Source organism: Sphaeramia orbicularis, chromosome 5 (assembly GCF_902148855.1).
Source record: "Sphaeramia orbicularis chromosome 5, fSphaOr1.1, whole genome shotgun sequence".
Taxonomy (NCBI): Eukaryota; Metazoa; Chordata; class Actinopteri; order Kurtiformes; family Apogonidae; genus Sphaeramia; species Sphaeramia orbicularis.
This window is the reverse complement of record NC_043961.1, coordinates 57,846,573-57,862,203: the sequence shown is the minus strand read 5'-3', so window position 1 is coordinate 57,862,203 and position 15,631 is coordinate 57,846,573. Positions and strand designations below refer to the sequence as shown.

General features: G+C 38.9%; 1 protein-coding gene across 3 annotated transcripts in view; it reads left to right on the top strand.

Annotated features, from left to right (window-relative positions):
* The window catches only part of arhgef10la (Rho guanine nucleotide exchange factor (GEF) 10-like a), a 253,242-nt gene that overhangs the window by 42,166 nt on the left and 195,445 nt on the right, over positions 1-15,631 (top strand). Inside the window, exons 4-12 of one of the 3 annotated variants that reach the window (XM_030134274.1) lie at positions 2,896-3,035; positions 5,088-5,159; positions 5,263-5,390; positions 7,653-7,748; positions 8,498-8,606; positions 9,706-9,806; positions 11,310-11,387; positions 12,654-12,833; positions 14,055-14,171. In XM_030134274.1, the coding sequence (XP_029990134.1) occupies positions 2,896-3,035; positions 5,088-5,159; positions 5,263-5,390; positions 7,653-7,748; positions 8,498-8,606; positions 9,706-9,806; positions 11,310-11,387; positions 12,654-12,833; positions 14,055-14,171 (1,021 nt within the window). Of the gene's footprint in view, positions 1-2,895; positions 3,036-5,087; positions 5,160-5,259; positions 5,391-7,652; positions 7,749-8,497; positions 8,607-9,705; positions 9,807-11,309; positions 11,388-12,653; positions 12,834-14,054; positions 14,172-15,631 lie in introns of all 3 variants that reach the window. The other 2 variants (XM_030134273.1, XM_030134275.1) reach the window with 2 other exon arrangements.

Below are 15,631 nucleotides of genomic sequence, written 5' to 3'. Positions count from 1 at the left end.
GCTGATTGGAGGATCAGTCGAAAGGCTGAACCCCATTTGATTGACAGCTATTTTGAGATCTACTCCTTCACTGACACAGTTCAGTTTAATACCGTCGCACATTCTGCTGTGAAATCGAGAGAGAAACCACTATGAAATTACTCGTTCATTTCTTGCACTGTAAATAAAACACACTCATTGTACCTCCTTGTTTCAATTTAACATAATTTCAGCGTTTTCTTGTTTACTTGGTACAATAAGGTCTTTTTTTTTTTTTTTTTTTATGTTAGCCAACAATGAGCTTCTCCTCTCTGAAAGATGAGCAGCCGCCACTGACGTAAAGTGATCCAAAAAAATCATTCAACCACAATTCTCCTCAATCAAAGCTTTGTTTCCTTCATTTCTCTGCTGTTAAACATTGGTTCCACTGTTGTGTTTCACATGGACGCTTATTGTGATGCACAAAGGAGCTTCAATTCAGGAAAACTGCAATACAATATTTCCCTTCAATCAATTTGAGTTGATTAATCAAATCGGGAATGTTTGCATTCGGTTCAAGCACCTAATTGATTAATCGGCTGCAGCTCTACAGACATGAGTTAGTACAAACAAGAACAATCCCTACTCATGCTCCAACACAGCCCCACCACTATAAAAATCCCATATATATATATATATATATATATATATATATATATATATATATATATATATATATATATATATATATATATATCACTGTACCATTTATCAGATTGGCTTTGATTCGGCATATAACCACATATATTGTACATATTGTTTGCCTGTTGAAATTATATACAAAATACACTTAAAAACAAAGCAGATAAATTAAAACAGTGATGTATGGTGGGTTTGGGAAAAAAAAAGGTTTACTTATTTTAAAAGCTGCATTCGGACATGCCCACTGTTACAAAAACCCAGGTTGCATGCTTACATCTAGATTGACGCGAAAAAATAAAAATATTTGCTGACTGTAAAGTAACCAGGCAAACATCAACTCAGAAAAAAAAAACAGGACAATATCTGCAGATGAATGGACAAATATATGTGAAACTGCAATGACTACTTCTCCTTCAGGTCAGTGGAGGGAATTTATATGGAAAACATTGTACGTTTTTTTGTAACACCTCATGTAAAAAGTAAACAGTGTAAGAATCCGAGCAGAGCTGACTGTTGGAGGAGTTGTGGCTGTGTGAAGGCAGGGCTCTTTCACATTTTTTGGGACTGTGCTAAGATTGTACCCTAATGGTCATTGGTGATAAAGGAAATCAACAATATAATAGGAATGGACTTACCATTTGATTTTATCGTGAATAACTTGGGTAATCTACCACACGAGATGAAGAAATCTGACCGATATCTTTTGTTAATATTATTTAGCAGGGGCAAAAAAAAAAAAGCCATAACTCGAAAATGGTTGTGTGAAGATCCCCCAACACTTCTAGACTGGACAAATGTGAATGAAATTTATGACATGGAAAGACTGACCTTTGCATTAAGACTCACTACTGATAAATGTAAAAAATATTGGGAAAAATGGGATGTGTATGTTAATCAAAGAAATCCTTGAACCTGTATAATTCTACACTAATTGGTCCTGAACCTGTCTGTATTTTTTGTCTGGAGTTTAAACCTGGATGCTCTCATTTTTGTGGTCTGTCTTTTGTTTTTTTTTGTTTTTTTGTCTACTTTGTGTATCATAAAATGTGGAGATAAAAATAAAGTATATATGCACTATCACTATATATACAGGGTGGGGAAGCAAAATTTACAATTAACATTTATTTGTTTTTTCTCAGCAGGCACTACGTCAATTGTTTTGAAACCAAACATATATTGATGTCATAATCATACCTAACACTATTATCCATACCTTTTCAGAAACTTTTGCCCATATGAGTAATCAGGAAAGCAAACGTCAAAGAGTGTGTGATTTGCTGAATGCACTCGTCACACCAAAGGAGATTTCAAAAATAGTTGGAGTGTCCATAAAGACTGTTTAGAATGGAAAGAAGAGAATGACTTTGAGCAAAACTATTACGAGAAAGTCTGGAAGTGGAGGAAGCAACAAAAAACGTACCAAAGCTTTTATTAAAGCTCTCAAATCCAAAATCCTAAAGGATCCAACCAAATCCATGAGAAAAATGGCAATTGAACTTGAGGTAGACAACAAGACCGTTAGAAATGCAGTAAAATATGATTTGAAGTTAAAATCTTGCACAAGAACACCAAAACACTTGTTGGCAACAGCAACAAATCCAACTTTAGCAATTTTTGGGAATCATGTTTATGGCTGCCTTCTAGCCCAGATCTAAACCCTCTAGATTCTGCTATTTGGGGCGTTTTAGAACATGCTACCAATAGAACATCACACAGCAATGTCGACTTTCTTAAAGATACTATTAAAGAAGAATGGGAGAAGTTGTCACCCGAATATTTGAGGAACACTTGCGCAAGTTTCAGGAAGCGTGTGAAGGCAGTTATTGAGAAAGAAGGAGGACACATAGAATAAAAAGATTTTCTATTATGTACACTTTCTTGTGGCAAATAAATTCTCATGACTTTCAATAAACTAATTGGTCATACACTGTCTTTAAATCCCTGCCTCAAAATATTGTAAATTTTGCTTCCCCACCCTGTATATATTAAAAAAAAAAAACCCCAGGACTTCTTGTACCAAAAAGTTACAAGAATGTTATCATGATTTCCGACAGCTGTAACACACTGCACATGTCCTGCCAGACTTTAGGGAGTGTACATTTCTATGCACGGATAGCAAAGAACTATTTCAACCCCCACCTCCAGCCTTCCCTTCCTCTCCATGAAATTAACTTGTAATGAGGCACCCAGCGCTCAGTGTTAGTTTAACTGTGCTGATGTTTGGGTTCCTTCCAGGGCCTCAGCACCATTCGAGCCTAATTCCGAGCTCCGAGGCCTTCCCGTGGCGCACTCGACTGCGGTGGAGAGGCCTCTGTCAGAAGACGGCGGCAAAGAAATTGTCAAGGAAAGCTCCAGCTCAAGGGACACCTCTGAAGGTACAGAATGAAATTATATTGACAGGAAAGTGATGTACCTTATATTGTAGATCAGGGGTTCAATTTCAGACCAAAAAGATTAAACCTAGGCTTGCCTGGGGATTCAGACTCATTCCACCTATTTATTATAGTGTTCACATTGTGGACAGATCTGATAGAAAACCAATTGGGCCTCCACAGTTGCGTAAACAGAACTGTGAGCCACACTATAATGACATTGGCAATATAGGTTGTGTACCAGTATTTTGTTAGTACTGAACATTGCATCTTTTGACCTTGATCAAAGGTGACGGGAACACCATATTACAGGCCCACGGTCATCTTATGGCTCATTGATTTAGGTGGCGTAAGAAGCCAGACACACAATACATATGAACATGTACACGCATACATACACAATGCTTTTGGACACATAATGACACGATACACACTGGCTCACACACATTTTCTGTGCCATGATTTGATTTCTGCGCAGACATGACATGAATCCAATTAATTCAGGATGAGGATCAATAGAGAGCCATTTCCATGAGGGAAAATTGCTTTTGGATTTTGACTCAGTCAGCAATGCTGCTGTTATTTGAAGGTGGCTCAGAAATGAGAGATGTAAAGGAGCTCAGCACTGCCACACAACATTTTTATGTCACAGGGTTAGTAATGAATTATATTAAACAGTGCCTTCAATTTAAAGAATATACAGAAAGTGAAAATTAGCCAAGTTTAAACAAGATAAAATGTATTTTTTGCTGGTCTTAATAAGGAAACTTTCTCTTCAGACACCAGACTTTGGGAAATGTTTTTCACAAATGCTAAAAAAAAAACCAAAACAAAAAAAGTGTTTTTTATTGTATTTACAGACTGTGTAAATACAAATACAGTTTCTGCCGTTGATATGAATTGTTCTGAATAAATTAGTGACAATTTTTAGTATTTCCTGTATCAAATATTGATGAGGATCTGATCATCTGATATTGTTTATTATGACTGACTGGGATTTCTTTATTCACATGTAGAAAAATCGGGACGTACAAACATATTCTTATAGATTGTGTGTTTCTCTCATTGTACGCAGTGTTAGTGTGACCTGTGAATGAGTTTATTGCAGTGTCATTGTGTTGCTTTACAGAAAAGTTAGATAAAAGTAAAAAAAAAAAAAAAAAAAAAAAAAAAAGCACAGTGAGGAACTTCTGGTTTACCGTGCTTGAAATAACAAGCCACGTTCCCAAGAGGCCCAGTCACTTTGCAGATATGCTGATAGTCAGGCTTATAGCCCAAATCCAGTTGTTTTCTCCTCTTACTGAATCCTTTCTGAATGCACAAGTGTAGGAAAAGGAACAAGATAGAAGGAACGTTTGTGTAGCTAATCCTCTTTTGTAGAAAGACAGTTGCTCTTTGTTCATCTTCTGGATTGTGTCCAAGGTTATTTCGAATTTTAGACTAAACTCCGCTGAATAATCCTTGACAGAATACACATCTTCAATCAGATTAATTGAAAACAGTGATTGTTGCTGTTGAGGGCTTAGGAGAAAGTGTTGCAGACAAATCGCAGTTTAAAACCAAATCAATAAAGCTCACTGAGCTAAATTAGGCTGAAACACTCTCAAAGCAGTTAATGACAAATCCTGCCGAGCGTGGAGATAGAATGGGTCAATAGCTCAAACAAGCTGGATACAATCATGTTGTGTCACATGGAAAAAGCTATTATGGAAACATGCACAAAAGATGTGCCAGATGTCCCAGGGTAAGAAGACCTTTAAATGCAAATGATACAATAAGTATGTAAATATTCAAAGGCTGTGTACATTTCTAACCAGAGGCTAGATGATCTGGTGTCTTTTATCTATTTTCCTTTTGCCAAAAAGACTGAGGCAATGCAGTTCAGAGCTTTGCATGCCAGCCTGTGCGCTTGTGTGTTTCTGGGGAGAAGCACAAAAGAATGATCTAAAAACAGGAGCTTAGGTGAAGTTATCAAAAAGAAATGGGGTACGAGACACAAGGAAGGGACCGCTTTTCCAAACTGTTTACTATGGTTTCGCTGTGTTTTGGCTTCAGTGTGTGTGGCGGAGACTTCAGAGGTGATCTACGATGACGTTCCAAGTGAAGATCCCATATCGCCCGATGAAGGTTAGAAGATCCAACAGGAATACGTTTTTGTTTTTTTTAAGTGTGTTTTCCACTCAGAAGTATTTGAAATTTGGATGTGCGTGACTGTTTGTGTGTTTAGCAGATATGATCTATGAGGATGTTCAGAGAGACACTGGACCAGCAGCTGCAGACAATGGATGGAGCTCAAGTGAATTTGAGAGCTATGACGAACACTCTGATAATGATTCCAAAGTACCGACACGGAGCAAGGTAGCGTGGCCCCATGCACCACACATCAGATCATCTAGTTTGTTCATTTTAAATGGCTTCACACCTGGCCAGGTCGTTAAGGGGGTGTTTTCCAGCACTTTAAAAATAATCAAGAGGAATATCACATTTTCAGCTCCTCTACTAGCAAAAGTCTTTATTAATGTATAGAAGTGGAAGGAAGCTATAAAAACCATGAAATATATATTACAGACTGTCTAGGCTTGATACTTTCATTGTGGGATGAAAGTAAACAAGAGGCATTTCTGTTTGGAGAGCCTCAGTTCTCTTTGCCTTTTCGTGCCAAGGATGCTGTTCATCAGTGTTCTGCAGCGTGGCTTACACAGAGTCGGTCTTCCACATGATGGCACTGTGTGCTCATTCACATTGTGCAGCGTTTACTTCATGCTTCAACGTCTTTTAACGTACATTCACCCTTCCAGGCTCAGAGAAAATTTGAACACATGCTAATAAAAGTATTTTTTGCTGACCCGAATTGTTATTAATGTATAGATTTATCCTTACCTTTACATATTTTTACATATAGACAGTATTTGTCAATGGATACCACTCCGATGTAATCCAGGAAAATCCCGACTTAAATCAGTTCTTTCTCAAATAGAGGAAAGAAAAAAATGTTGTATTGTAAATAATGTACTGACAGGCAAAATGAATAAGTTAGGTAATTACAGTGGGGTGTGGGGAGGAAATCCCACACTGTTCTTTACACATCTTGTCCCAGGCCGCAGAATTCAGCCGCACTAGGTGAACAATTAATATTAAACCCGTCTATTTGGGACAAGTCACAGTTTTGAGGCTTCACAACCTTCATCAGGAACACCCGGTTTTCACACTTGACTTTTTAATTCTTCACCGAGTGCACCTGAAGTTCTGCTCTCATTTACGTCATTGCCCAGGGGAACTGTGGCAGAACTTTGCTTCTTTAATATTTTGTCTAAGCCAGTGTTTTTCAACCTTGGGGTCGGGACCCCACGTGGGGTCGCCTGGAATTCAAATGGGGTCGCCTGAAATTTCTAGTTATTGATTAAACATAAATAAAAAAAAACTTACTAACCAAAAATATATGGTGAGTTGACAGAGACAATCACAATAGATAAAAGACATGACAAACTGAAGCTGAAACTGAAGCACTGTGGTTCTGTTTATCTTTCAAATGTTCATTGTGGTCAGTTTCAGATGCTGCAGCTCTTTCATAATTCATAGTTTGTCTACAGTTCCCACTGTCTCAGGAGGGCACGGAATATCATCAGAGATGCAACCCACCCTGGCTTTCCACTTTTTGAACTTTTACCCTCTGGCAGACATTTCCGGACAATAAAGGCCAGCACAAACTGTCTAAAAAACAGTTTTTATCCCAGGGCCATAACCGCATTGAATACTGCTGGACATTAACTAATTGTGTGGACTGCTGAATGTTGTCCAGAGTATATGATGATGTTTTATCTGTCTTTCATACTTCTAGTAACACTTTTTTTTTATGCTGCTTTTTAGATATTTATGCCGTCAGGGTTTTCCTTTTATATTTTAGTTTTTGTACTCTTTCATATAGATTATTTATACTTTTTTTTATGGCACCTAGGACGATTGCACTTTTTTAATTCCGTTGTACCTGTACAATGAAGAATAAAGACATTCTATTCTATTCTTCTATTGAGTTCTTGTTTGTTCAGTATTAATTGTCAGACTTGTAAATCCAAGCTGGACTGACTGTACATATCCTGACCAAAGAAAATCAAATTCTCACTTTGTGCAGTAATCTACACCTGACTTTTCTGCCTCCGTCCGTAATAATATACATTATAAAGACTAAATGTCGTCTAAAATTAACATTTATTTACAACATTGCATAGCAAACTATTACATGATCAAAAACAAATTAATTTTAGGAAAAAAAAAAGTGTCTGTTTTGAATGTCTGGGGTCGCCAGATATTTGTGATGTTAAAATGGGGTCACGAGCCAAAAAAGGTTGAGAAACACCGGTCTAAGCTGACCACATCGCTACCCCATCCTTCTTACAAATCATCGACCATTAGTTTCGTAGAGCATAACCCCTCTGACCGAAGCTTTTACTCTCTGTGCTTGTAATTAATTCCTGATGTTGCAATAGCCTGTTTTGCCTTGATCACTTTCCCTCCATTTCCCTTTTTCTGTTTCCTCTCCCTCTGCTTTTTGCCTCTTGTGGCTCAATGCAACCTGCCCCCATGACCCGGCCCGCCACCCCCCCTCCCCGCCAACACCTGTAGCTCCCTCCTGAAGTCCGTCGGCTGAGGGAGCGGTGCGCCAGGACCAAACGTGAACTGGCTACGAAGCTAGCTGGCAAGCACAACTATGATATCAAGGTATCTCACCTGCAGCAAGTGAACAAAGCTGAAGTATGTCACACTATTTCTTCTCAGAGCATAAATCTCTCTTCTCAAATCACTGTTCGCCTGCTATGACTGATCATCACCCTGAGCTGAAATATGCTGTGTTGTGTGACTCAAAGGCTTTATTGACCCTTTGCACCATCCTTCTCAGCTTTACTTTGGACTCAGCTAGCTTTTTGCTTTGAGGCGCCTTGTCAGTCTCCCTCTTTTTTTTTTTTTTTTTTTTTTGTAGTTTGCACGATGCATTTATGGGACACATGCATTATTAAATAATCTTATGTGTATTTATTCCCATAAACATCAGTACAGTTTGCCCCCAATTAATGACCTACTTTTCTAAAGTAGTATCGTTTAAAAATACTACTACCCTGGGTGTATTCTTGGTCTATGGAGTCTGGTTGCAGGGCCTCTGTGATGCTCAGGGTGGAGTTTTGTGGTCAGCTGAATTCTCCCGCACTGAGCAACACAGCTCTGTTAGTCTGACGTGAAGCTCACTGTGTTACAATAATCTCTCCATGATATGCTCATAGACTCTCTGATTAGAGGCTGTACTGCGACCCACAGGGAGTCGCAGATGGTGAGATTCATGATGAGCCCAGTAAGCGTCACTTCTCTCCATCTATCTCCAGAGGAGCACCGTAGGTTATCGAAGCTCCACAGCATGGTACTCTCATCGTGCTCTAATGCCCCCTCCTTGTTTTCTGTCTGCTCCTTCCAACCAGGTTCAGCAACTCATGAAGGCGGCAAGAAGCGGAACGAAGGATGGGCTCGAAAAGACCAAAATAGCAGTCATGCGAAAAGTTTCCTTCCTTCAGAGAAAAGATCAATTGGGTAATACACTTGTAATCTCTTTAAATTTTTTTTTTTTGCCATCTGGCTTTTTAAACATTTTTTTTGGATTCAAGTTGCACTATTTAGTAGTAGTTTACAGTTCATTTAGTAGTAGTGGTTTCTAGGCTTGGATTTGTGCACCCTACTGTTGACTCTTTGAATCAGAAGCAGTTTCGAGCCAAAGCACGCTAGTCTTTGAGGCAGATGTAGTCGAAAGCCTCAGTTTTTCTTTGCTCAGATCTCTTCAGGGAGAAATCAAAGCAATGTGCAAAAGGAAGACGTGCTTTATTGTAAATATGCTGCGTACAGTATATAACATAAGCAACCCAGATTTAAGGCAGACAATGTGATCGTGTAAAGTTTCGGCGTGAGAGGATGACGTCCTTGAGTTGCGTATTAAAAGCGCCATTAATAATTAGTAACCTTACGTGGAGTATCGAACAGCCTCAAACACCACACCTCAAAACAAATCTCAAAGCTATTACCAAGAGGTAAAAGAGGACAATTGCTATTTTTAGGAGTTGATGGAGGGAAGTCTGCACAGCATTGTATTTCTGTTGTCATTCCAAAGTGTTTAATTGGAACAGTGGAAGCTTCTGGTGTCAAAGTCTTTATGGTTACGGGTGGAGTGGGTATGCGTTTTTTTTGGGGTTTTTTTTTCGTTTTTTCTTCCATTTGAGACTGTTGAATGTCTTTGTGCCATTGCAGAGAAGAAAATGTCGTGGATCGTGTTTTTGCAGACACACTTCACACTTCTGCCTCCTTTTCTCATACAGCGATACAGTAGTGTTTGAAAAAAGAAAGTTCTCCTCTTTCATGGCCTGTCTTTCTCCCTGCCTCTCCTTTCTCCATCTCTCTCTCTCTATCTCCCAGTGTCTTTTTTTTTTTGAGAGTACCAAAGTCTCTTCATATTTTAGAGGTAATAAACTTAGTGTGTCGCAGTGTGTCTCTAGCTGCAGTGAGATCTGAAGGCTGCTTCTCTGTTTTTCCATTCTTCTTTATCATTCTCTCTCTCTCGAACTCACACACACAGAGGCACTCTGTCTCCCTTGTAAACCTTTCTCTATCTTTGTCCTTCTTTGTGTGTAAATGTCTGCAGAAGAGGAGGATGATGCAGGATATCTGGACGTAGCCGTGTCCGAACTGAAGCATCCTCCCCCGCAGCTGAGCCCCATGCCAGAGGGACTCACCAGCCACCAGGTGCACGAACAGAATTTACCGATATTCCTCCTATTCTTTTTCCCCCCAAATAAATGTGGCCTTGTATTGCACTTAACGTTTGGTGAACATCTGTTGTATCCTGTAGGGTAAGACTCTAGGCCAGGGGTGTCAAACATGTGGTCCGTGGGCCAAAACCGGCCCGCCAAAGGGTCCGGTCTGGCCCACTGGAGGAATTTGTGAAAGATATTTAAGATATTAACAGTCAGTGGTGTTGAACTGGTTTTAGTTCAGGTTCCACATACAGACCAATATGATATACAGAATAGAATAGAATAGAATAGAATAGAATAGAATGCCTTTATTGTCATCATACGTATGTACAACGAAATTATAAGAGACAGCTCTCTGGTGGTGCGTAGTGCAAAAAGTTTAAAGAAGAAAATAAGTGTAGATATATATACAGTACAAAAAAAAAAACTATAAAAAAATATATGTATCTCAAGGAAAATAATAACATAATAATCTATAAATCACAGGTGTCAAACATGCGGCCCGGCGACCAAATCCGGCCCGCCAAAGGGTCCAGTCTGGCCCCTGGGGTGAATTTGTGACATGCAAAAATTACACTGAAGATATTAATCATTTTAGTTCAGGTTCCACAAGCAGACCAATTTAATCTCCAGTGGGTCAGATCAGTAAAATATTATCATAATAACCTATAAATGATCCCAACTCCATATTTTTCTCTTTGTAAATGTAAACATTTTCATGTCATTTTACTGTATTTACACTAAAACAAACTAACTTTTCCCAAAAACACAAATAACCTCAACAATTACAAACATTTTCAAATGTCTGAAGTGTAATTTTACCAATATTCTGTCTGTTATTTAATGTTTTGTGTATTTATAGATCTGCTGTAATCTATGTTGTAATTTACATGTGTAAATGATAAACTGAGACATAATATTGTTAAAATTGTACTTAGTTTTCTTAAGAAATTTCTGTTAGTTCATGCTATTCACATTGTTTTAAAGGATAGTTGGTAAATGTAAAACATTTTCATCGCATATTTTTACTTTTTTTGCTCTAAAACATAGAGGAAAGTTTGGAGTTGACATTATTTCTATGTTATTATGTTATTATTTCACTTGTCCGGCCCACTTCAGATTAAATTTGGCTTAATGTGGCCCCTGAACTAACATGAGTTTGACACCCCTGCTCTAGGCCATCGCGCTTAAACAGTTCCCTTGTTATTCCTGTATTTTTACATACATTTTCACTGTTTGGAAAGGCAGTGTGTGTAACAGCTCGCACAGTCACTCTGATGTCATAGAAAATACAGTGATTCAGCAGTCTGACAGAGGCCTTGTTCAAACAGACCTACTCCGCTTTGAGTCTTTTTCTGTCTTGTGACAAACACATGATTATAGTGCAATCCATCAGTCTGTGCTGTGTTTAACTGAAAGCATACCGCACACCACACAGCCCTATCATGTCCTCTTAGTGCTAAATATCCTGACTGGTCTGTTGTCTACGTAGGTTGTCAGACGCCATATCCTCAGCTCCATCATTCAGAGCGAGCGCAGCTACCTGGAGTCTCTCAGAAGAATCCTGCAGGTGAGCTGTCTATTCCCTGTTGTCCTCCTCTGCCACATGCAATACCATCACTATTTAGCAGATTTGAATTACACTGAAAAAAGAAGTAGCGATATCCATCAAATTACTGAGGTGTCTCGGCATAAATAATCCTGATAAAACAGCTGTCCTCATTTCTGTGGCATCTTACTGATGCAAAGAGAGAGAGACTGTCAGGCATGCCCAGGATGGGGTGTAGCCTCTCCTCTTTAATCTCTCTTTTTTAGCGAGGAAAAGGAGACTTGTTATCTTCTCATCACAAAAAAAATAAGAGCTACTGAAATGGAATCTGCAGCGATCAATGGCTGCCTTATGCACTGCAAAATCTTCCCGTGTCAAGATACAGTGCTCTGCCTTTGTTGTTAAGTGACATGATGTGAGTGTGATTCTCCAGGAGGTTTAGCTCTTTTGAATTCTTTTATTATTCACGGTGTCTAACCATGTGGTAAATGCAGTGTCGTCAGACAGATAACAGAAAGATGAAAGGCCACAAGCACATTGAGACAATGAGGATTGTAACTTTCATTATTGCTGTAAAACAGATTGCACAGTTGTTCATGTTGTGCTGCCTGCCCATGTTCCTTCTGTCGATGATTCATTTGCTGTGATGAATTTACAGGATTAGACTTGCAAAACGTCAACAAAAATTATCACCACTGTTGCTTAGATAGATTAATTTTTTTGTCGTTAAAGACTGTTTTCATCTTGCATGTTTGGCATATACACAATGTTATCTATACTTCAACATGCTCAGATTCAAAGAAGGCATGTTTACTTGCTTGCTATCCACAAAGAGCCTGTCAACTCATGTCTGTAGGCTATGCTAATATCCCCATGAGGACTGACTGAAGAATCAATCAGTGCCCCTTTCACAGTGTTTCTTTTTGCATCTGTAACTCTGCTGGGAGCTGCTTTTTTGCCATCATTATTCTGGCTTTTATGATTACAAGTCACCTTGAGTTCTGAACATGTTCGCTAGTGGCAAATGCTGTTTTATGGGTGAATCCTTTGGATTGATGTGCTTCCAGGCAGCATGACAACATTTCCTTGTTTTCCTCGATTTAGAGGATATTTGTCTGTTATCCCCCAGCCAGCTGTCTATTTTTGCTGATGAAAAGCAGGGATGCTTAAGGAAGGTGGCCTGCTGATTCATCTTAACCACCCACCCATCCACAGACATCCACACACTTGTACGTATGTACCTATTAAGAACAATAAAAACCTCCTTTTTGTTCATAATCTCAACAGGAGTACCACAGGCCATTGTTGGAGGCTGATCCACGCATCCTGAGCCCACGGAAGATCCGACCAATCTTTTACAGAATCAGGGAGATCACACAGTGCCACTCCATGTTTCAGATTGCACTGGCATCACGTGTGGCCGAGTGGGACAGCAGTGAGAAAATCGGAGACTTATTTGTGGCCTCGGTTTGTATGCTTATACCTAGATGTGCTTTGTATGCAATTTATGTGTGTTTTAGAGAATTGGGAACTGGATGATCGTTATTCTACCTTACTTTTATGCATTTATTTTCTCCTTGCTGCATACTTGTGTGATTCTGCCTGCAATCAAGCCTGTGCATTCAGGATAGAAGTGTTCATTTTGTTCTTGTGTATTTCTGTCTCACTCAGTAAGGCAGTCTGTGCTACCAGACGCAAGGCAAGGCAAGGCAAATGTATTTGTATAGCACCATTCATACACAAGGCAACTCAAAGTGCTTTACAAAGGCATGGAAACACATAAAATTACATAGGACAATAGCAGAATAAAACATTAAACAAAAAGGAAAGTGCAGAACAGATGAGAGTTGTAATAAGCTACAAATCTTAGATTGAGCAAACAGTCGCAGTTTATCCAAATATAGAATCAGTTACAGTTGTGATGAATGTCTCGACTAAATTCAGTACTATCAGGATTATATGTTCATAAATTACGGCGCTAAAATAATAGTGTTCACTGTGGGTTTTCTGTTCCAAATCTCTACACTGTGCTCGTCCATAAATCCTTTATAATCTATGCATCAGATGTGGTGATTCAGCCTCTCACACTCTGTTTGCCGTTATAGTGCATTCATATCATAAGACCCCCCACCAAATGAGGCTGCAATGATTAATTGCGTGAGCTGTGCCCCCCTCATTGAGTTTCCATTTTTTCATATGGCAGCGTAGCTTATACCTGCAGGTTTGAGCACAGAGTTTTAATTCCTTCATGAGGCTCGCTAATTCCTCAATACTCTCCAAACTGCAACTATCAGCTGCCTGGTGCGGGTTTAATTGGGGAGAGAGTATAAATCTTTACCTTTCAACAAACACATCCCCACCATCACTCTATGCCACCTCCTTCCTCTTCCCCCCCAACTTCTTAAATGGCTCGTGAAGGGTGTTGAGGTAACTACGATGGTAAACAAACCTTTTTGTTTTTAAGTACTACACTTAACTGGCCATTTTCAGCCACTCTTTTCATTGAAATTACCTATGCCTCTTCTTGAAAACAGGATGGTTACCCAGACATTTAAGATGTCAGAGAAAATTGCATGATTCTGTTTGCGCCGTAAAGACAAAATAATCAAACATGGCAGGGTTCTAAACTCTCTTATTCCACAGCGGTTGTTGCCAATTTACATTAGCGTGTCGGTTTTGTTTCCTCAGTTTTCCAAGTCCATGGTCCTGGATGTATATAGTGATTATGTGAACAACTTCACCAACGCCATGGCTCTCATCAAAAAGGCATGCATGTCCAAACCTGCCTTTCTGGAATTCTTAAAGGTAAGCGTCACCTGACAAGCACTGACACTGGTTTTATAGTGTGCACTCGATGCCGAGTTTTTTCCAGAGGTAGAGGCTTCCCACAGTCCCTTCTTTTCTTGGAGGTAGAAAAATAATTCAGTGTGTAAAGGCTGGTTATGTACAAACAGTTGTATTTTCCAGCATGTAGCATTCATTTAGGGTGGTGATAAGATTTAATCACTGCTTGCTGTGCTACTTCTATTTATGGAAGTCCTAAATTAATGCTGTAATCAGATGATTATATTGAGAAAATAACTGCCATCCATTTGTATGCTAATTTTTGTACACATTTCCTCAGCATATCTGGAACATATCCCAAGAACTTTATAATGAACCAATCTATATCTGCAATTTTTCTAAATGCCAAAGTCTGTATTTGAACAAAAGGATGGGAATTTAACAAATTTTTTGCAAACAAATAGGTGTTTCTGACTCTCGGCGTTAGGGAGTGTAAGCAGTAAAATGTAGGGGCAGGGAGGGTGCCAAGACATTATTTAAATGTGCTGAGTTTAACAATTCCCTGCGTGGCCATCATTTGTGCACGATTATGAGCTGAATCACTGAGCTGTAATGCTGATTTACAGAACCAGATCACACTACTGACAGCCCTGCATGTTTCTCCACATAACATGTGTCCCTTCCTGTCTTTTTGGTTTTCGTCTCTCCCACTGACTGTTGACAGCGTGCATATGACAGTCTTCATTGAATTGCATTCAACTCTGCAGCAAAAATTTACATTCTTATTCTACGATTTTCCATGCACTATAAAAATAATTCTAATTAAATTATAATTAAAATTTGTATTTTATTGAGACTTTTAGTCCTGTAAGCAAAGGTGTGCATAGACATAGTGTTGTAGAATTCACCATGATGGCCCATGTGCTTCACCTGTGATAGGAAGTGTCCTCTGAACACAGTGTTTTTCAGCCGTGGGGTCGCCTGAAATTTCTAGTAATTGATAAAAAATTAAGAAAAACTTGTTGATAAAAAAATGAATGGTGAGTTGAGAGAGACAATCATAATACATAAAAGACATGACAAACTGTGAGTCTGAAACTGAAGCACTGTGGTTCTGTTTATCTGTCAAATGTTCATTGTGGTCGGTTTCAGATGCTGCAGCTCTTTCATAATTCATAGTTTGAGTTCTTGTTTGTTCAGTATTAATTGTCAGCCTTGTAAATCCAAGCTGGACTGACTGTACATATCCTGACTAAGGAAAATAAAATCCTCCCTTTGTGCAGTAATCTACACCTGGATTTTCTGCCTCCGTCCAGAATAATATACATTATATAGACTAAATGTCCTCTAAAATTAATGTTTATTTGCAACATAGTGTAGCAAACTATTACATGATCAAAAACAAATTAATTATAGCAAAAAAAAAAAAAAAAAAAGTCTCAGTTTTGAATGTCTGGGGTCACCAGAAATTTGTGGTGTCA